This window comes from Dryas octopetala, chromosome 6, assembly GCF_963921425.1.
Source record: "Dryas octopetala chromosome 6, drDryOcto1.1, whole genome shotgun sequence".
Classification (NCBI taxonomy): domain Eukaryota; kingdom Viridiplantae; phylum Streptophyta; class Magnoliopsida; order Rosales; family Rosaceae; genus Dryas; species Dryas octopetala.
The window spans coordinates 11,143,777-11,167,155 of NC_141371.1; the positions used below are offsets into that span (position 1 = coordinate 11,143,777).

The 23,379-nt window shown below is 34.9% G+C and overlaps 3 protein-coding genes across 4 annotated transcripts; all 3 read right to left on the bottom strand.

Moving 5' to 3' along the window:
- Positions 1-1,932: 1,932 nt before the first annotated feature.
- LOC147282351 (Leucine-rich repeat protein kinase family protein) lies at positions 1,933-5,955 on the bottom strand. Its single transcript, XM_086247571.1, has 2 exons — positions 4,396-5,955; positions 1,933-3,122 (listed from the first exon to the last, which is right to left on the bottom strand). The coding sequence occupies exons 1-2, from the start codon at positions 5,732-5,734 to the stop codon at positions 2,485-2,487; spliced, it is 1,977 nt and encodes a 658-aa protein (XP_086103697.1). The 5' UTR covers positions 5,735-5,955; the 3' UTR covers positions 1,933-2,484.
- A 5,897-nt stretch (positions 5,956-11,852) lies between these two features.
- WDR55 (transducin family protein / WD-40 repeat family protein) lies at positions 11,853-15,764 on the bottom strand. The gene is made up of 15 exons (XM_086246122.1): positions 15,695-15,764; positions 15,173-15,357; positions 15,003-15,067; positions 14,830-14,917; positions 14,654-14,726; positions 14,465-14,571; positions 14,319-14,361; positions 14,156-14,212; positions 13,969-14,045; positions 13,755-13,803; positions 13,616-13,662; positions 13,452-13,525; positions 13,065-13,120; positions 12,468-12,594; positions 11,853-12,231 (listed from the first exon to the last, which is right to left on the bottom strand). The coding sequence occupies exons 2-15, from the start codon at positions 15,298-15,300 to the stop codon at positions 12,167-12,169; spliced, it is 1,056 nt and encodes a 351-aa protein (XP_086102248.1). The 5' UTR covers positions 15,301-15,357; positions 15,695-15,764; the 3' UTR covers positions 11,853-12,166.
- A 1,957-nt stretch (positions 15,765-17,721) lies between these two features.
- Positions 17,722-22,788, bottom strand: LOC147282353 (Cysteine proteinases superfamily protein). Of its 2 annotated transcripts, none has more exons than XM_086246125.1 (8): positions 22,422-22,788; positions 21,940-22,026; positions 21,056-21,087; positions 19,662-20,169; positions 19,439-19,560; positions 18,994-19,034; positions 18,208-18,306; positions 17,722-18,025 (listed from the first exon to the last, which is right to left on the bottom strand). In XM_086246125.1, the coding sequence occupies exons 3-8, from the start codon at positions 21,059-21,061 to the stop codon at positions 17,854-17,856; spliced, it is 948 nt and encodes a 315-aa protein (XP_086102251.1). In that variant the 5' UTR covers positions 21,062-21,087; positions 21,940-22,026; positions 22,422-22,788; the 3' UTR covers positions 17,722-17,853. The 2 variants fall into 2 exon arrangements, with proteins under 2 accessions (XP_086102251.1, XP_086102250.1); XM_086246124.1 differs by having other exon boundaries at positions 19,662-20,249; positions 21,037-21,087; positions 22,422-22,655.
- Positions 22,789-23,379: the final 591 nt, after the last annotated feature.

The window sequence follows — 23,379 nt, forward strand, 5'->3', positions numbered from 1 at the left end:
TTTAGACTCAAAAAGACATTTTATAAGTTAACAGAAGGTAGAGAAATGTCTCATTTCAAGAAATAGGTTTAGAAATGTCTACCCATATGAATTTCATAAGCTTCTTTATCATGTTTTCACAATGACAAATTTCTAACTTCGTTACTGTTCGGAGAGATTGGATGTTTTACTTATCTTAAATTTAATTATTTCTCTAGCTGTTTACACCACTTGAACTAACTTTAAAAACTTTTATTTGATGAATAAATTTGGTGAACAAATTAAGTAATTTTATAGCAAAACAACACAAGCAAACCCCACCCAAAGCAAAAGGCAATACCTCAAAAGGGCTTCTAATTTAAGTTTGCATACGTGGGTGCTTGGAAATCATTTTTTATCTGTTGTTGATGGAAGAGAGTGGTAGGATCCAAAAGAGCCATGAACCATGGCAATGAAATCCCTTTGATTCCCCTGTCGTGCAGAGGGTGTATAAAGCAATTTCTATTTTAGGGAATCCAGAAGATTTGTTGACATCCTTTTTATAGATTCTTTGTTCATGCTCATCTCCACTTTTGGCAAACTTGAGCATTATTGCTCCAACAGAAATTTGGTGCGTGTTTTATGCATATAATGCATATTATGCTATTTGAGCAAATAATGCAAACACATGGGCCTTGCAGGCCCGCACCAACACAATGAGCTTACAAAGTTTTTGGGCCTTATAAGCCGTAGCCTTGGAGTTTCGGTGAGACTGTTTAAATTCCCTTATTTGCCTACTAATTCCAGTAAATGATGTTAAAGTCTATTCTACACCTCCTAATTTTAAATCAACCATTTCTCCAATCAACCAACTTAAGGCCTGTTTGGCACTGCTTTTAGAATTGTTAAAAACGCTTTTAAATTAGTAGAAGCACTTTTGGTAGCGTTTGGCGAAAATAAATGAAAGTGCTTTTGAGATATAAAAATGCTTTTAAGAGATTTTTTGAGAAGCACATGTCAGGTGCTTTCTTTAGGAAGCACTTCCAAGTGCTTTTGCATGAACCACTTAGAATTTTTGTAAAAATATATTTGTGCTTCTTAGCAGAAGCGCTTCCAGTAAAAGCGCTTCCAAGATGCAATGCCAAACAGGCCCTTAATATCTTCAAATATTAAAAAAGTCCACCTAATTACAAAGAAACCTGCCACCGACCACCGACGCAATGACATGTCCTTGTTATTTTCTCTTTTGCGTACTGGACAGATTGTCATTGCCACTATTCGATGTTGGTTTATTGCTTTTTCACGTGTTTTATATAACAAAAAGACAAAATATATATCTATAAATATCATTTTTATACGATCAATAATAGTCACAATCGGACAATGAAAATGGTTACTGTTATTAAACAGGGACTATGTTTTAACACACACAAAAGAAAAAAAGGCCGAACGCTCGGCTCATTATTTAAAAACATGGTGGCATGAACATAATATACATTCTTTTTAATGGCTTTTGTTTTGCTTGTATATGTTATTTTAAAACATAAATCGGACTCAAACTTACTGTAACGCGTGGGCTGAATTATCGACCTAATTTAGCTACTGGACTTTAAAAAACCATTTCTTTGTTGTATATTTCTTCATCCTTACAAAAATAGACAGAAAAAGAAAAAAAAAAATGACCCGGCCACTATAGCGACTATGCACCCGTATGTGACTGTGGTGTGCCTCAAGGTCCTCGAGGAGGCGCCATTTATACATCGTTTTCGGTGACTAGGGCCACCAATTAAAGGCCAATGAAATCACTTCAGTCACCAACTCGTTGCTTGCCATCCAGGCATTGTTACTATCTATTAGTCATCGTTCATATATATCGGTGATGTAGAATATAATTCTCTTACCAGATATTTAACATGTTACATTCCAAATTGTCAATCTAACATAACACGATGAAACAAGAGCTAGTCTACATGATCAATGGTGGATTCAAAGTCTGACAACTTACGTTTAAAGTTGTACTTCATACATTTTCCTTGGGGGACAGTTACCCCCAAGAAAAGAACAACAAAAGCAGTCCTATATTCTAAGGCCAACAAAAGAACAACAACAATAACCATTTAGTAGTATGATCTCAGGTTAACTTTGAAGAAGACAGATACTTTTCATCATGGCCAGGTAAAATTTCAACCTGAACAAAAGCAGGAATTGAGACCATATGTTGATGAGAATAGGGCAACAAATTTAAAACAAGTCTTCATTCTTGAAGAAGAGAAGAAAAACAGCCAAAAATACTCTTCTCCTCTATCCCATCAGCATGTTGTCAACCTGGAACACATCTTCCTACAAGCAACATTCTACTAGACAATACATATATGACATATCCAACCCATTAAGGTAATGGATTTCCTTACAATAATTCACTCAACAAAAGCATACACACTGAAAACACCTACCCAAGACCATTTTCAGCACCATAACCAATTCCACGTGAGCACTACTCAGCTTTAAATTTTCTGTTTTCTTCTTTTAACATTGCAATTTGATGCGATCAAGACTCTCCGAAACTGTTTTCATCCTTGGACGCAGCTCTGGGTCCAGTTCAGTGCAATTAAGGGCAATGTGAAAGGCTTCTACAACTTGCTTCTTTGCATAAACCTCTTGCAGAAGTGCAGGGTCTATAATCTCAGACAAGGGGCGCTCCTCTCTGAATGTCCTCCGGACTAGACTCTCTAGTGCCTTACCACCATTTTCCAGACCCTCATCTGGCAGCCTACCGGTTAAGATCTCCAAGAGCACAACCCCAAAAGAGTACACATCACATTTTTGAGTGAACTTGTTGCCAGAAATTCGAACCTCAGGTGCCAAGTAAATGGTAGAGGGAGTTGAAACAGCCAAACCAGAGGTTATGATGGATTGGTTTGAGTTCTGTTTTCTGGAGGCTGAAGTGGTGAACTTTGAGGTCCCCAAGATAAGACGTGCCAATCCAAAACCTGATATGTAAGGTTGGAGGTCATCGTTGAGAAGGATTTTTGTTGATTTAATGTTGCCATGAACATGCTTTCGAGGGCTGTGTTCGTGTATGTACATCAAACCCCTTGCAGTCCCCTGAGCAATTTTTAACCTAGTTGCCCATTGTAATGGTGGCAACGAATTGGATGGTCCCCCTGCAATAAATTACACGACCACAATCACTATATTGCCAACAAAATTTGTAGGTAAATCTTCATTAATGAAAATGTGCATTTCTGAAGCAGAATTAGCATGCAGTAGATCTGTGTAGGATGTTTTTGTTTAATTATAACAACATGACAATTGTTGCTCCAGACTTGTGGTGGCCCAGTTTACTTGTGATTGCATAGAAAAACCCTGCAATTGTCAGCTATCATAAAGGAGTTTTAAATACTTCTAATTTTTAGCAGCAGGCACAGATTAAAAGGACCACAAGTTTAGGATTGGAAATAGGTACATATGCCCTCTGGGGAGAGAGAGAATAAATTTCTAGGTAACATGCATTTCTAAGGGAGATGAAAACAAAGGAAAGAGGCCAGTATAACCCACAGGAGTACCAGAACCAAGCTATTTCTGAACCAGTGGAGACAAAACACACTGCAAGAGTTTCAGTGCACAAGCAGTAGCAAACAGAAGAGCCAAAACATATTATATACGTACGTACACACACATGTATGACCAAGTAGTGTATAAGCATCACATCAAAATGATAGTAAGAGATAAAATCAAAATTATAATAAGGTTATAGATAGATATAGAACCAAGTATTATTCACCATTGCTTTAAATAAGAAGCTCTTCTATATGATGCTGCAAGTGTTACACTATGTAGATAATATGAATTTGGTATTTTATGGGGGAACCATGTAGATTCATCATGAGTAGATGTGTCATGGACTCATGGAGCCATCAATTAAAACAAGCTACCACTATAAATGACAAAAAAAGAAAAAACATTTTGTTATCTATGCATGTGAGGATACACTCATTTCAAATCCTATGGACAAGACACAAAAGAATAGTCAACTCAAAAGTCTCAAATACTATGTAGCAAACATGGAATGATCAATTGCATATGGCATCAAAAAGCTTTCAAGTAATTTGGGACCCATCATATCATTGTCTGAATGTGAGATGGAATCTGAATAAATCTATATCTCATTTATATGTGTGTGATTCTATCTTATATACACCATTGAGCATAAATGCCTTGAATTTTACAGATTTGACATTGGTATGACCAATAGCACACCTTAACATTTTTTTTTTTGAGAACACACATTAGCATCATCAATTTTTCTATTAACAAATAAATTAAACTTTAATAAGATTACATATTTACTGATTACCATAACAAATTTTAAAAAAATGATAGAATCAAATAAGAAATATTTAAAAAAAAAACAGACAAACAAGAGGGAAGTAATACCGTGCAGTGCAGTGTACAAGCTGCCATTGCGAATGAAATCAGTGACCAAAAGCTTCTCATCATTTGCATAGTAATAAGCTCTTAAGCGCACGATATTAGGGTGGACCACCTTCCCGATGGCCTCCACCTCAGCCTCAAACTCCTTAAACCGCCACGTGGTGTCACCCTCGCTCAGCCGCCTCACGGCCACAACTGAAGGCGGCACACCCGATCCCTTCCCACCACCAGCATTCCCGGCGACCACCCTGTACACGATCCCACTCCTACTCTTTCCCACCACGTAAGCCGATGCCCTCAACAAATCCTCTAATTCCAATCCGAACCCCTCGTCCACCACTACGAATTTACCATTTTGCCCTTCCTCCCTTTCCCCGTCCTCGTCAATCTTCTTCTCCCTTTCCACTGTCTCCTTTCCCGTTTTGCCCTCCCTGGCGGCCCTGCTCTTTTTCCGAAACAGCCACACCGAGACCGAGACTGCCCCGATCACCACCGAAACGCCCGAAATTATCGGAACCGTCACCGACCCACCTCTCTGATTGTCCCTCTCTTCAACCCCATTGGCCGATATAGGATTAGGGTTCAGAGGCTTTTGAGATTCCTCAGCTGCACCTCTGAACTGTTTCGGGTCTTGCGCTTCCGGGCATGGACTCTCCAATGGAAACCCACAGAGGCTAGGGTTTCCGGAGAAAGCTGTTGGGCCTTGGTTCACCAGCGAGCCCACCTGAGGAACTTTTCCGGTGAGATTGTTGTGCCGGAGGTCCAAACTCACCAGCACCGGGAGGCGTCCGTACGAAGCGGGAACTCGGCCGGAGAATCGGTTATAAGAGAGGTTGAGGGTTCCGGAGAGTGATTCGAGCTGAGTCAGAGCTTCGGGGAGAGACCCATTGAGGAAATTGGAAGACAAGTCCAGGTGCTTCAGCAATTTCAGGGCTCCGATTTGGGCCGGAACTGGGCCGGAGAGCGAGTTTCGCGAGAGGTCCAGAGCAATGAGACTGGTGGCGCTGAAGAGGTGGACCGGAATGGGCTTGGAGAAGTTGTTGTGGGCGAGGTTGAGTCGCCTCAGCGAGTCGAGGCGGCCGAGTTCCGAGGGAATGTAGCCGTTGAAGCCCTTGTTGGTGAGGAAGAGTTCGGTGACTCGATTGCGGGTGCAAACGACGCCGTGCCAGCGGCACGGGGACGAGTCAGACTCGGACCATGAGTCCAGGGCGCGACTCGGGTCGGTTTCGATTGCGGCTTTGAGTGCGAGGAGTGAAAGCCCATCTGGGTTGAGACTGAACACCACAGCAGGAGACCCCAAAACGAAAATCAGAAGCAGAGCAATTTGCAGAGAAAGAAGCATTTTTAAGTTTCTGGGATTTTCACAATGCCACTCTCTCTCTCTCTCTCTCTCTCTCTCTCTCTCTCTATTGCTTCATTTGAACAACAAGGAGTTGCAGAGATGGACAGCTCACAAGGAAGAAGAAGAAGAAGTTTGAGTTTGAATTTTGGGGGAGTAACTCGAGGTCGAGGAGGTGAGTGTAAAACGTGGCAATGGAGTTTGAATTTTCTCTGAGCAGTGTAGTGTAGGCTCTGTGTGCAGCCTCAAATCCCCATACTGTTTGTGTTTTTTAATAATATTTTCCTTCTTTTTATATTTGTCGGAAATTAAAATTCTTTTAATTAAGTAATGGGTTTATCTTTTAACATATAGTACAAATGTAACAAGTCATGACATTTTCTAATCCTCTTCCATAACAGCAAAACAAAACCTTGATTAAATTTTGTTAATTCAAAACAAAATAAGCATTAGTGGCTTATTATGTACCAAATTTGACAGCAAGTGAAATGAAAAATTTAAAATATGGGGTGGGGTCTCTCTCCTTTGTCATTTTCCAACACCTTCAATTTGTTTATTTATTATTACGTACTAATCTCTAATTGTTATTACTTTTTGTTTTGGTTTTGAATTGATGGGATGTGCATATTGGCCAAATTCAAAAATTTCAAATATAGGATCATAAACTTGTTTCCCTATCAAAGAAGGGCTGGTGCTAACCAACAACTTGAATATAATTGTCATTTAACATGTGCATTCACATAGCCAATAATATTAATTAAAAATATTAAGTTATATATGAACAAAATTATAAGTATTGATTAATATTTTCATTCAAAATTATTATAATATTACTTACAAGCAATCAGGTATTGAGTATATAAACTTAATTGGATAAAAAAAAACATATAAACTTAATTAAAAATATCAAGTTTAACAAAAGTATATTATATATGGGATAGAAAATCTCAATTTCTTAGGAATTTGCATAAGGAAATATATAGACTTCAGAGCGAGTGCTCAAAACTAATTTTTTAGTAAGTTAATATGAAAATAACTATTTTTTTGAACTTACCACATAATTAGTTTTATAATCTGAATCGTCCAATTTTAAGGCATCACTTCAAATATCATCATTGTAAAATCAACCAAATCATAAATCATTTAGTTATCTAACTGTGATGAAATAAATAAACAAATATTATTTTTTATAAAAAATATATAAATAGTTGTTATTATAATCAAATGATAAAATGATTTTTTATTTTGGAGATTTTTGATAAAAATGATCTTTGAAGTGATGAACAATTCAGATTTTGAGATTTTATCATGTGATATGCCTAGAAAAGTAATTAGTTTCGTATTAATTTATTAAGTAGTTAATTTAAAGTATTTTTAAAGAATAAAATATATAACTTTTATATTATAAAATTTAAAGGAACTGAAATGACCAAGCATGTAGGCAGTAGGTATGTAGTGGATGAGTTCATGAGGCCAAACATGACGTTTCAATTGGGGTGGGGGGGGGGGGGAATTAATAACAAACTTTTAAAAATATATATATATAAAACCCATTTTGTATAGTTTTTTTCCATAGAAAATCGTCCATTTATCCTAAGGCAAAACTTAACATTTCTAGATTTTGGTATGATTTGACCATTTGAGTTAAATATGTGAATAACTTTTTGGTAATATGAAACATGCAAGGAGTACTCAAGGTATGCAAATGCAATTATGCAAGGAGTGTTTTTGGCAAGTCAGAGAAAATAATACAAAAAGTGTTATGTAATATATAGGGACTGTTTTGTAATTTAGTGATGGTGTCAGAAAAGAAAATCATTCGACAAGAGTCCAAGACACATGCAGTGAAGACATGCTTATGAAACACTTTTTCAGTTTCCACTAATATACATGCAAAGGCTATTTAAGTAAATTCGACTTTGAGATTCAAATTGATTGTGGGTTCAGTCGGAGTTCATGAGCAACAACAAAGGCACTCGCGAGCTGGATTGAGTCGTCTCAGCAAAACCAAAATCAGAAGCAAAGCAAGTTTCAGAAAAAGAAGCATTTTTAATTTTTGGGATTGTCACAATGCCAGTCTTTCTAGTCTCTGTTGCTTCATTTGGCTGTGGTTTTACAACAAAGGGTTGCAGAGAAACTGGGAGAGCTTATTACAAAGAAGAAGAAGAAGTTTGAGTTTGAATTGTTTCTGAGCAGTGTAGTGGAGGCTGTGAGCCTCAAATCCCATAATGTTGGTGTTCATTTTTTCAATAATATCTTCCTTATTTTTATATTAATTTGCCCACTGAATAATCTATTGTTGTTATTACTTTTGTTTTATTTTTAAAATTGATGAGATGTGCTTTTTTTTGGCCAAATACAAAATTACAAATCTAGGATCATATAGCCAATAATATTAATTAACCATATGAATTAATTAAGTTCTATCTAAACGAAATTTTAAATTTTAATTAGTAATATTTTCATTGAAATTTGTTACAATGTTACAAGCGTTCCATGTATTGAGTATATAAACTTCATTAACAATATGTCAATATCAAGTTTTACAAACGTATATTATACATCATTACATGGGATAGGAAATCACAATTTCTTAATTAACTTGTTTGTAAATTGTAGGATGAAAAATGTAAGCATGTAGTGGCTCTGTCACCAAGCATGCATGTGTTCATGTGCTTTCACCTTCTAGTTTACCAGCCATACGTTTCAATTGCGGGGCAAAACATTAATCACAAATTTTAGAAAAATGATACAAAATCATTTTGTAAAATTTTTTTTTCCTATAGAGAATGTGACATTATATATTCTAATACAAAAAACAAGAACACATTCTTTCATGTTTGTTGTGATTTTAGCAAAATAAGTGAATAACTAATATTGAGTAATGTGGAGTATGTAGAGTGGCGGAACTAGGTGCATGACTGGCTGTGCTATAGCACAACTAAGAATTCTACTAAAAAAAAAAAATTTAATATATATTATATAGAAGCCTAACTCATTAAAAGGGTAAAATAAAGGAAAATAGAAGTAAAATAATGAGCCCAATACAATTAATAATCACTTTTCATGAGCCCATTAGCCCAATACCTTCATGACTTCATGGTGTTTTTTTTTTGCAAGTTCTTATATAAATATTTTAGGTATATTTTTTTACTAAAAAAAAAATTGTCTAGAGATTTAACCTACTCGAGTTTTAAATCCTCGTTTCTACCAATGAGTATGTAGGATAAACACTTAACCAAATGCGTAAAATCGTATGTTCTAATCTTACATAAAAGGTATTTGGCAATACATGTAGGGAAAATTCTACAAAATAACTATCTAAGGTACGTATACAGTCTCATTTTTTATATTCAAATGTTGACGGGTTTATTTTTCTCTTATTAAAATATATATTCTAGTATTCTACATTTATTAATCTATTTGTATATCATATGTGGCAATCACACTGTAGATATTTCCTAGATATGTACACTTACGTATTGCATTACATGTGGTGATTTTGCATGTATTGTACACATAGTATTTATTCTACACTCACGTTGTATACTTGTATGCACGACAAAGCTTTTGTAGGTACATAGGTTGGATGTTGTAACTTGTAAGTGGGAATCAGTGACTATTCCGTTTGGTCACGGTCACAGCTCACAAAGGCTATGCTGTGCAAAATATGCAAGGACTTTTTTGGCAAGTCAGAAAAGGTTATCAATAAAGTGATGCAGGGACTGTTTTGTAATTTAGTGAGGGTGTCAGAAGAAAATCATTCAACAGGGACACACATGAGGCATGCTTGTGAACTGCTTTTCAGTTTCCACTAATTGGCAAAGGGTACTTAAGTAAAATCACTTTGGGATTCAAATCGACAGAGGAAAATGGCAGCCAGACTAGCCTGGACGGAAACAGTGGGATTTTTTTTTGGTAGGGAATCCGAGTAATCTGCTGTTGTCTTATTCGACTTTGACAACACATGGACACTTCCACTCAGGCATTCATGAGTTAAGTGCAAAGCAAATGACACTGTTATTCTAGGCATTCATTCGTTCATATCTGTCATTCTTTTTTGAGAGAGTTCTCTGTATAATCTGGTTTGAAATGCTACTACTACAAGCTATAGAGACCGCTATATCTTAAGAGACGTCCAGCGCTGGTTAATGTATAGCACCACTAGCAGACTGTAAAATGTCTTAGAGACATATCGTATAACACTAGTTTTAATTATTTATGGTCCGTTTAGTTCAGGTTTTGAAAGTTTGGTAATGAGAAAGTAATTTCATTCTCATATTTGGTAAGTGCAGGCATAGGAAATCATTTCCTAGCTCATGAGAATCTGATGCCCCAAAAAGAGCAAAATGATTCATTCCTCTTAGTTTGGGTTTGGTTTTCATTCCCATGGGAAATCAGTAATAATTCTTTTTTAAGACCATTTAATCCTATTTTATTTTGAGCAAATTACAACAATGATCCTCGAACTTTACCCTTAGCATTACTTTGGTTTACAAACTTTTTTTTTGAATTTTATAGTCTACGAACTTTCATTCGTGTATCAATTAAGTCCATTTCATTAATTTCATTCATTTATCAATCAATTTTAGTCATATATCAAGCATGTGAGCTCATTTTGAAAGGTAAAAATAGTAACACACCTCCTCTTTTCTTCCTCTAACATAATATACGTGATTAAATTTGACGAAAACATATAGATGAAATTAATAAAATGAACTAAAGTGATACACAAGTGAAAGTTCGTGAACTATATAATTCAAAAAATAAGCTTACTGATCAAAATGATACTCGAGGTAAAATTTGAGGACCATTGCTATAATACTCTCTTTTATTTTCTATTCATGTACAAGCTAAATATGATAATAGAAATATATAGATATTTCTTGATTTACTTTCCTAGTATTAACAAACACAAGAATATAAATCTTATATTTTATTTCCTCTAGAAAATGCATAGAAATTGTTTTTACAATTGTGTATACATTGTTTTTGAAAACCCATACATCATTATTTTTTTCTTCGGTATATTTACATTGATTATTCTTATTTTATTTAGCAATATTATACACAACTTTCTCCAACATCCATTTCTTATTAACCAACCATTTCTATAGAGACATGACAGGATAATATAAAAAACAAAAGACATCGTAGCTACATTATGCCTCAAAAGCTCAAACACCCAAATAAAGAACATTATACATATCAATATATTATATATATTCAATATATTGGTATACAAGTTTCTTGTCCAAATTTTAATTTAACAAAATATATCTGTTTTTCTCAAAATAATAAGAGTAAACTTGAGATTTTGTATGTAATGGTAGGTTGTATATAAATTTCCCATTGTATATAGATATGATTATAGGGTTTAGTTTCGGGATGTAAAAGTCTCCTACTTTTTGAGCTGTAACCTTTCTCATTTCCATAGAGCAAAAAACAATGCTGCTGATTGGCTAACTAATTTTAGGTTGGGGTTAGACTTGGGCGTATGGAAACTGACAATCCTCCCCCTTGTATTATGACTCGGCTTCGGAATGACTAGGCCGGTAAAGTCAGACCCAGATTGATTTGCGATTTGGGTCCAATTTCACCAAAAAGAAAACAAATTTGACTATCTAAAATAATAAGGAAAAAAACTGATTTTGATCTATATATTTTTTTTATGTTGTTTGCAATCTTGGACAATTTTACCAAAACTCAAATTTTCATTTGAGGATAAATAATCAATTTGTTTTCAAGAAAAATTTTGTATGAAAACTTGCAATTCACACTTTTGTATTTATTTCATAAAGAGATTGAGACTCCAAAATTTTTAGTGTTTGAACTTTAAATTTGAAATTTCTTTAAATTTTTATTTGAAAATTAAATTCAAGATTACATCCATAATTTTGGGTTATTCTTGAGTAAAATTGGCAAACTTAAACAAGTTAGTAGTTTCAATTTGATTTTTTTTTTTATTATTATTATTTTTATGTTAGATGGAAAATGCTATAAAATTGCAAACAATATAAAACATAGAAATACAGAGTTTTGAAACTACAATGACTAAATCTGTTTTCGGGTAAAACTCAGGGACCAAAATCATTTTTTTCTAAAATTATAAATTTACCCCAATTAAGGAACAACATTAATATGCTGTTATTTTCTGAGCAAAATGTTAACAGATCGTTTCAACAAATAAATTAAAAAGACAAAAGTTAGCAACCCTCCAAAAAGAAAGAAAGATAATATCAAAACTAAATATTTTACAATCCCCTAAACCAAAAAAAAAAAAAAAAAAAGACATCATCAATATTCTTGGATATCTTTCCAGCAGCATGGGATTAACAGAGCTAGTGTATCAAAAAGGAGCCATGAAACTACAGGCGTTTGTTCTTCAACAAAAATGTCAGTATCGAAAGTCGACAATAGTATTCAACCTTCCATCTATAAACCTGCAAAAAAATCGTGTGAACTACCCAAAGCTTTGCTTGCATTTTTTGTCTTGGTCCCTGCAAAGATTGTAACATCAGTCAACTACAACACAGAAGAAAGCTTCCAATAATGATATCGTGCTTGGTTTGGACCCGCAACAAAATCAAAGATTTGATCCATGGTGTAATTCATTAGGCACTCAGCATGGAAAAGGCACAAAACACTCAGATGGAGTGCTGCAAAGCAAGGGCATCTGTGCAAGATACAGAATAGTTTTTTGATTAGATAGAGTGCTGCAAGGGAATAGATATACCTTTGTTAAACTTTGAAGGATTAGTATCCACATCCATGTCATCACTATCGCTGTCGCTGTCCTCCACAGCTTTTTGATGCTTGAAAGTTTTTCCAGAGCCTTGCAATGTGTCATCCATATCCCACAGCTGCATGAAACAATTGTCGAGAGTGAATTCGTGAAACTCTTAATGAAGACATCGCTAAAAAGTAAGTTGAAAACTTTATACCTCTTAGATAAATGATATTAACACACAAAAAGGTAAAAAGTTTATAAAACTAGAAAGTAAGCATTAGCAGAGATTGCATCACAGAACCATAAAGGCGACTAAGTGGCAAAAACATTTTCCACTAAGGATACCAATATTGAGCAAACCTATCCGATAATATGTTAAGTTACTTCACTTTTCTCTACTTCCCAGGCTACATGATATAACCAAAGTTATAAACTTATAATAAGCATATAACAGGAATATTTTTTTCCCCTCCAAAATTTGTACATTTCTTACATCCTGCATATATGAATGTGTGTGTGTGTGAGAGAGAGAGAGAGAGAGAGAGAGAGAGGGGGAGAGACACAGAGAGAGAGAGAGACAGAGACAGAGACAGAGGGAGAGACCTTCAACATCGGATCATCTGCTATACTGCCCAGAAACTTTTTATCATGGGAGAATGCTACAAAACCAAACAAGACAGTATGTTAAACAACCACAACCCAGCTAGACGAGTTCCAGATTTAAGGAGACCTAGAATGTAAAATTAAATATACAAAATACATAAAAAAGTTTGATTTGAGTTGTGGTGGTAGATATACGTCAATGATACCATATTCACCTCAGATCACTAATTGCATGTTTTTTATCAATGGGTCCACCACCACAGTACTTTTTTCTATGAATAATCAGCCATTGCAGAAACTCCCGTTTTTCTTTCAAAGAACAATAAAAAGGGAATAAAAACACATTGATTACTCAACAATCTAAAAAAGAAAAGAAGAATACATTACCAATACACTCAATTGGAAATTCTGAGTGCTCTGCAATTGGTTGGATGATTCTGTTGGGTAATATGCCGACTAAGCTAAAAGAAATATACAAGATATTAATTTTAGTTTTAGAAAAGGCAAAGAACAATGAAATTTTGATGAATCAATTCAGCATGACATCTCACCTGATAAGTCCAGTCCCAGATCCCGCAATAACCCTATCTTCATCAAGCTAACACAAGAAATTTTAAAATGCTTCAATAAACAAACTCTTAGAAGAATTGAATGCCAATAGATGTTATAACAGATAAATGACTTACTCACCTTCAACAAAACATCAACAGGGTTTGGAGAGAGATCAACAAATCGATCACTGGAATTCAAAAGGTCATCCAGATGGGAAGATCATTAGTGGGAGAGAGAGAGAGAGAGAGAACTATAAAATTGAAAGTCTTCCTATCATGGTTAAGGACATTATCTCATACGGACTGTATTGCCCATCAATTGTGAATTTTCATACATGGTTACAATAGCATACCTGCAATCCTTGAAAGATTCCCATGAATACAATAATAAAACCCCACTTTGTGAGCTGCAAACAACCTTCCGACCATTCTGACAACACGAAAAGAATGAAAAATGGATGAAAGAATGAAGAAGAACAGCAAGATACAAAAAATTACTAGATTCAAGCACTTCAAAGAGAAAGGAGAAAGCGATGCAACCTTCATGATAACAACAGACAGTAGCTCTTCTTCTGAAAACTCAGATTGAGCTTTGACCTGTCATAATCATAGAACCAACTAATCAAATTGAAAAACTTTTAGGAATTCACTATAAGCACTGAGTTTGTGTCTTAAGATAATATTAGAAAAGAAAAAGCCTTACATTATTTCTTCGAAGATTGCAAACGGAAAGAGTCCCATCTCCACTTGATTATGCAACAAAATAAATATAAACAAACAACTTTTGAGGGTACTGCATTTGCATAGAGTAAAGGGCATACAATAAAACACAACGGCATGGAGGAGTACCTAGTTGCGAGGAGTTTCATGGAATCAGCTGCCAAAGTCATATCGGAAATGTAATCTTCATGAACATGGAAAGAATGGCAGCATGTTCGTTGCCTGGTATCCCAAACCTGTACAATGAACAAAGTCAACAGAATGATAACAGAAACAAAAACACCAAAGGCAAAGGAAGCACAAGTAACAGAATATGACCTTAATACAGCCTTCGTCATCTCCGGAGGCAATGGTAGACTCGGTCAAGTTGACAAGCCTATTGACTGCATCCCTGCATAAGATGAACGCAATGTTCAGTTTATGACCAAATGAGCATTCTTGAGATTTGACTAATAACAGAGCAGAGAGAGAGAGAGAGAGAGAGAGAAAGAGACCCATGAGCTTTTTCCAGGCGAGCAATAGCAGAACCAGTTTCGACATCCGTTGCAAGAATTGAGCAGTCTGGAGACCCCGTCAAAATGGCTAACATAATCCAAAAGTAGCTGCTTATTAGAACAACTAATTACACCATAATAACAATATCAAATAACTGCAAACTTAATAATACCATGGCCATTGTTTATGAATCGAGCAGCTCTAACAGATTCACTGTGTGCACGAACTTCCAACAGCCTATTATCATTATCATCATAACAATTATATAAGAACAAAAACAAAGTTAAAAAAAAAAAGAAAAAAAGAGAGAGAGGGCAGAAGAAATTCAGAAAATACAAGAACCTTTGAGGTAAGGAATCAGATGAGTATCGGTACAACTGAAGGTGGCCATTGATGAGACCTGCAGCCACCAACTGCTCCGATGGATGAAAATCGATGTCAAACGGCTTTTCCCCCAAATTTATCTCCATTTCTTTATTATATATGTACTCACTTTCACTTATGTCCGTAGGATGATTGATTTCTTACTAAAGAATAAAAAACATATATAAACATTAAGAATTGTCATTGAAACCAACATAGAGAGCTTAGTCAAGCTGAACATTTCTAAATTCAACATAATTATATGTAAAATGCAATCATCTTTATTTCTAAATTCAACTTAATTATATGTAAGCTGAACTCAGCCCTCACTGCAAAAGTAAAGAATTTAATCTCCAATGAATGGCAATCATCTTTATACGCTGAATTTCATTTTGTTTTTTTATTTTTGTCGAATTCATTCAACCACAAAATTTATGCAAAATATGCAAAAATTTTCAAGTAATACTAATAACCGAAGAAAAATAAATCGAAAATTATTACCGAGCAAGATGAAGCGGTGATGACTGAGAGAGGCAGAGAAAGATATGGAGGAAGACGAAGAGCTGCAGCGGCAGCAGAGAAAGAATAAAAGTGGAAAGGAGGGGTTTAAGGGACTTACCCAAGGTTCGGGTCTGGGCTGGTTTGGGCCATCTCGATTTTGAGCCCAGAATCCATCTCATATAATAAATCTAGGGGTGGGCACAATTTGGTTTGGTTTGGTTTTGGCCAAAACCATCACCAAACCGCTATGGCACAGGCTAAATCCACCACCCTCAGCTGCTGAGTTCATCACCCTAACATATTTTGTCTAACTTTTTTTATTTATATTTTACCCTCTTTTGCAAAATAAGATGAAATCACCAACACTCATTTGGTAGTTATCTACCGAAACCTCTACTAATGTTCGGCAGATAACTATCGAATAATCCACTAAAGTTTGGCAAATACTTGTAGAATGACCATTCAGTGATTATCTACTGAAGGATAAACTTGAAATTTTTAAAATAGGATGATGAATTCAGCAATTGAGGGTGGTGGATTTAGCTTGGGCCGACCACTATAGTTAGTTTGAGCCAAAACCATCACTAAACCATAGTAACCTAGAACTGAAGATGTGGTATACTGATAATTTCAATTTGGATTGGTTTGGTTTTTTCGGGGCCCAAAATTAACTTTTCAAGCCAAATTTTCAAAACCTAGTGATTTTTTTTTTTTTTTTAAGTGAGTATATAATGTAAATTTAGGACATTATACATAATTGTATGTGGTGCATAGTTGCATATCACCATATGGATTAGTTTTGCTCCAATTACATAATGCCACGTGTAAAATATATATATGTATATATATTGTTAACTTCATATAAGTGGTCGGTTTGGTTTGGTTTAACCGACGGTTTGAGATATTAGAACCAATAACCAATCTAGAATTTACGGTTTGATTTGGTTTTCAAACCATTAAATTAAAAAAATCGATCAGAACCAAACTGTTGATTTGGTTCATCAGTTGTCAGTTTATTGGTCTCAATGCCCACCCCTAATTTTGTTGGGAAATATTTTTACGCATACCAAAAAATTGTCTTTGTACAGTACATATCCAATCTCTTACACTGAAAATTAGGGGGGAGGGTTCTATTGGTACCCACTTTTATCCCATTTAATTAATCTTGTTGAATGATTCAACACTAATCCAACCCATTTATAATCCCATTGTATTGAATTAATCCATATATCTTGTGAACTAAAAACTTAAAACTAGTTTTTTTTTTTTTAACTAAAGCTATCACTATAAAATAAAAGGCTATTTAATTATCATACTAACAAAACTATAAAAATAACTCTTTAATTATACAATGATTCATACAATATTTACTAATAAAATAATAATCATCATTTTTGTAAAATACTAGTTAAGTATGTTTATCATGTCAAAATCGTATTACTCATGTTTGACATTAACTTGACCAATTTATTATTTGTGTTTAGTAGTCGTGTTGTATTCGTGTTTGTATCAAATAATGATCAACCTAAACCTGCTAACTTCATATTGGGTTCGAGTTGTGTCAAAAATGGTCACCCATAGTTTCTAGTGAGAATGAGAGAGAGAAAAAAAAGATAGAGAGGGAGAGGAGAGGGGGTCGTCATTCCAGCCAACGACGATGTTGTGAAAGGCGGGCACCTCTTTTCCAAGGTTTTAAATTTGATTCTAGGGGTAAAACTGTAAAACAGTAAAACTGTAAAACTGTAAAACTGTAAAACTGGGTACCAATAGAACCCTCCCCCCTCAGGGAAAAAACAAAAAAGACTACTAAGGCCAAAGAGGCAAGAACTAATTAGCTTAAGGTCTTTGGTTTAATCATTCAAATGATATTGCTTCTACTATTGTCCAAGATTTTAAGAGCCATTACTATTGATTTTACTCAATGGAATCTTGATACTTCTTAGGATTCTTTCAACTTTATATTACTACTCATGATACGGTCGAACTCTTGGATCCAGTTTCTTGTGAGGAAAATTGATTCTGCTAACTACGGTGAACTGATTTTCATAATATCATTTAAAACGAAGAAAAATGTCTTTAGGTACAACATAAGATACATGTGTGAGTTGAATATTATTATTTCAAAGAGTTATTCATCCTACTTTTGTCAAATACATATGTTAAAGCCTAGATCTGCCACCATTCTTTCCAGGAACCTGCAATGCATCATAATGGCCAAAACCATGATAGAGAACTCTGATTGGATTTTCCTTGCCATATTCTTGCCCATACTCAGCAATGGTTATCAAGCCACCAGCCTTTTCATCATACATGTATACTGTGATTGGCATCCTGTAGTCATCAATGGATTCCTCACTTCAATGCTCAACAATAAAAGTCTCTATAATATAACAAATCTTAATGCAAGAATAACATCATGGATAAACTATGTTTCTATGGTACTAAAAAGTTTTTAGTACATCAACATTTTATAATTACAGTTGCTAGCGTACACGCAGAGAGAGATGACATACCGGAGAACATGTGAAGCCATGAACAATTCAGGCTCACCTCCCCATACATGTGGCTTTCTTATTTGAGAAACATATGTGTCAAAATCACCTTCAACAAACCTATCACATTGTAAAACCACCAAATATAAGTCCATCAACAAAAATTTAAACACTGACCCTAATGCGATAAATTTCATTTAAGTAAAATGAATGTCACATGGTCTGGTCATACAAGCTATCCAACTCTACAAGTACTAAGTCAACCACTCATACATATGCAGAACTAATCTGGGAAAATTATGTAAATTAAGTGGTTGGTCAAGCACAAAACCACCGTGAAGTCATCCATGGGTCTTCAACGCATAAGTAAGGATCATTCATTTGGAACTTACTTTCATGATTTGCTTAAGGTAAATGCATAACCAGTAGGGAGAAATATACGAGGGGGAGATATAAGAATGGGAGAAAGAAAAGGAGGGAAAAGAGGAAAGAGAGGGGAAGAAAGAAGAAGAACAAGAGGGGGAGCTAGTCAATATTTCATCATCTAAAAGAATAAGATCCTAGCCAGTTTACATAAGTCAATCCAAAATCAACTCAAACTAAAATCCCTAAACATATTAAATTCCCCAATCAATTCCCTAAAATTGTGATTTCTCCATCAGATACTATTCTCTCCATATTTTTATACAAAATTATGGCATACAATTCTTCTGTTACAATAAATGACAAATATCTATGTCATCAAAAAGGAAAACATAATTAAGCATACAAGGTTGACAAAATGCGTGTTAAGATGAGAAAACTCACCACTCTGTCTCTTCCCTCCTTTTAATAAACTCATCTGCAACCTGAAAATTTGACACACCAGCATATCACTCAAATTTTGTAAACAATATGAATGACACTAAATATCCATACACACCATGCCAGCCTCACTGGTGATGTCATGTACAAAAGTATAAAATTATTACCAAGATTCTATCATTATCTTTTATGCCCTTAGGCCTTAGTTTAGGAGGTGCATGGGTGCAATGGGGTGGAAAAGGTTCAAATATTACCAATAAACAAGAGGTTTGGAGTAAGGAAACAGAAAATTGAAAACAAATTTTTTTTTTTTTTCTGTAAACAATCAAAAGCAAATTTAACCAATGGATGAATTATAAAAAGACAATGGAAATTTCTTTTTTCTTTCTTTAAAACAACGAAATAAAATTTAAACTCACTGTAATAATGATGAAAAACAAAGACATACTCTTGCTCTTAAGTCGTCTGCTAATTCTCTCTGAAGGCTCTCACTGGGAGCTAATTTTCCAGTTCGTACAGAAGCCCCATGAGCAACAGAGCGGAATAAACATCTCCCGTCTCCGGGTATTCCTGTGCAATATGGAGAAGTTAAATTATACACTAAGTAATTTCAAATATACAGATAATTAAACACCAGCTACACATTACAATAATTAAGGATGTGTGCTCACCAATAATAGAATAGTCAGTGTAAACTTTTTTTCCATGTGAGAATTTTACATATAAGGACTCATTGTCATCTTCCTTATTGTCCTTGTGAGCTGCTTCAGCATGTGCTGGTTCAGAACAATTACATACCAACAATCCAAATATTAAGCCAGCAGAGGCACATCCTTGTGGCCAAGATAGTGGGCCCACATTACACTTGATTTTGGGAAGCACTCCTTTTCTTGGAACCAAAAGGCTCGTATTCATACCCCGACATGCCAATGATATTTCAAGACACCGTTTATAAGGTCCTCCACCATTAACATTAACCGTTAATGACCGTGAGTTGCCTATTTCCTTAGAGAAGCATGACCTAAAACAACTTCCATGGGTTGTTTGGCCAACATTGGATGGACGATTCTTGGAGACAGACAAACTCACAAATTTTGTTCTTGATCTCCCCGTTTGCAAGTGGTAACAACATGAACTGGATGCTCCTCGTGATAGTACACTGCAGATCTTGCTGCCCATCTGCAGTTGGATACAGCCACTCAGGTAGACAACATTTGCACAATCGTTGATGGAAGGACAAACGATTGTGTTAACACAGCCTGAGGCACAAGAAGAATGCATTAAGCGGGTGAAAGACCTTGCAATATGCCATTCAAACATTACCATCAGTCTATTATGAAATGAACACTTATTCGTGTACAAAATGGTACTTTTACAATTTGAAATCAATCTAGAAATGCAGAGGAGAACTACATATTAGCAACATTAGAAAACCAACATACAAAACTGCATGCACAAAATAATACCCCTTGTATTAGGAAGTTATATTTTGTATGTCACATACAGCATAGTTCCAAACTTTTTAATTCCATATAAATATTTTGGACTGCAATCACTCCTTTAATTTAATGGGTAAAGATTTACTTGGTCATCTTCTATAAGAATGGTTTTTACAAGAAGCATGGCTACATTCAAGTATATGGAAATAGATTCTACATAAAATGCAAAACACCAAGCTATTGTCCATGGACATTTTAATCGCTGCATGACATCCATGTTTTTCTTAACAAGCCAGAACTTTAGTATCAATCTAAATCTCAGGTTGAATAAAAATTAGGGTCCGGGTCAGATCAATTCTCAACTTGATGCTATGAAGTGATAATTAGCATAAGGTTTTCATGGCAACCAGAAGACCAAGCCAAATATTAAATCAAATTGGGTCTCCGTTGACTCAATTATCAACCCATTACCTGATGCTCCAAAACTCTCAGTATGTTTAGGTTTAATGTCAACCCCAATAACTGAAGCAAATTATAAATAAGAGAAAGTAAATAAATAAATACAAAGGAAGCCGTGAAGCTAAAATTATGTAAAACATCATATTACCTTGATAATCAAGACTTACCTTCATGCCATTTCACATCAATAGAGATCTCCCTACAAGTTAAATATGTGTTATAGAAAGAACCAGAAAAGAATTTTCCAAACATGAACGGAAGATGAAATATAAGCTACTAAACAATTAGTGAGACATTAGGATGAAAAATACACAAGGGATGCAAGGACCGCACCCAATCCAATGGAGCCCCTGTTTAGAGATGCAGGTGGGGAAAAAAATACAAAATCAAAATCTCACCTCAGCTTGTCTCGTTGTCATTCCTATTTGAAAGGTTGCCACAAGGTGCAAATTTTTGTTTGGTTTGTCCATTTAAAATAATACTTGTGTTATTCCAAAAAAGAAAACCTTATGTATGTTTATTATCGATGTGCTTTGTGCATAGGTTGAGGTGAATGTATACATCATTTTTTTCCTTTTTGCATTGCCCTTTCACTACATAAATTCAAACTAGGTTGTTGCAATTGTTTGGAGTAATAGATGTTGACCTTGGAATTGTCATTCTTTGTTCGTCGATCATTTTTTTGGGTGCTGGAGCTCATAAGATAAGTACTATATGAAAATGTGTAGCCATGACCATTCTTTAGCTTAGGGTTGCAATTGCATGATTTGAACACATGAGCTCCTGCTTTGACACCAGTTTTTTGGTTCATAGCTGTTCCCAGAAATTTTTGGGATATCCGCCAAGTATTATTTTCTATTAGTGTGAAAGAGTAGTTTAAAATCTGTGCATAAATTCTTAATGCCAAAACATGATAAGTTTCCAATCTACACAGCTCCTGCTCCAATCTTACACACACTACCATAAGGTTTTTGGTTTTTTATTTATCAGAAAATCCACTATTCTAAGTTAACAAATCAAGTTTTTCTAGTGAAAAGCCAAGCATACATACCTTTGCTCCACCAAGAATAAGTATTCTCCAATATGAGAAACTAGAAAACCACCAGGAAAAGCCTTCTAAAATATGACAAAACAAATCCTACATGGAAGCATTAAGCAATTAGTCTATATTTGCAATTAACACAGTCAACAAACACCTGTCTTTAGTCAATCACCATACCCATTACCCAACATAAACAGATACACAAATGACAACCAAGAAAAATATAAGCTTCACATTGAGCAAATGCAAAAGGGTAAAACATACATGAGAAAAATATGCTTATATGGTGAGAAGTCAAGGAAACTGGCAAGCATTAACTGTGGAATTCAGTTACAAATATAACAATCAAGAAAGAGAAGGTGGCTAGGAATACATAAAGAGGAAAATTACTTGAGAGAAAAAGGAAACTGTGTATATATATATAAATAAAAATATAAAAAACTGTAGCAGAATTTTAGAGGATGAAGGAAGTGTCTGGAAGCAAAGAATACCTGAAGAAAAATCACATTCCGGTGTTGAACAACGAGCCCACCAAAGAAAGAAAATGCATTACGCATTTAACAAGCAATGAATAGAGAGATATGATGTCGTTGTTGCAAAAGGTTTTCGGTTCTTCCTTCTACTTCAGCTTAAAATTCGCAATCTTCTGGATTTGTGTCGGTCAAGGTTGTCTAAGCTCTGCTAGTGCCATTTACTACAGTGCTACGTGTGGCTTGCATTTAGATATCTGAACGGGGGTCGGACCAGGTTTGGGCGAGACTTTTTTGACAGGACCTACGGAATTAGAAGGCCCAAATCCTAACTCAATGGGCTTAAGAAATTAAGGGCCCATTTAGCATTGTTTTTAAGAATTATTCAAAGCATTTAGAGTAGTGTTTGGCAAAAAAAAAAGAGTAATTCTAAATTATAAAAAGCTCTTAAGGGGTTTTTTGAGAAGTATCTATCAGGCTTATGGTTTACATGTCAAGTGTTTTCTCATGAACCACTCTCAAATGCTTTTGCATAAGCATTTAAAATTTTTATAAAAATTTTAAAGCAATGTCATAAACAGTCCTAAGTTGCCTCCTAATTTTGATAATTATAAATAGCGAGCATTTTCAGCCCTAATGCATTAATGATCATAGATATAAGGCCCAAATGTGTTAGGATAACAATTTTTTTTTTATTTTTTTAAAAGACGTTGGGATAATGACGACTTAAACTCTTCTCATTGTTGTCTTTACAATCACAGTAATTGTCTTCTAAACTATTCTCTAAGACTCTAACTGGCTATTGGTATGGAAATATTCAGCTCACTTGGAAACTTGATAAAAGTCTTGAGTTCAAATCTCCCTCCGTTTGCAAACATTTATGTTTCTACCAACTATTTTTGAGCTCAGGTACAAAATATTCATCAACTATTTTCATCCTCCAAGATCCCATTATGGAAAATTTTACTCAGACAATTAA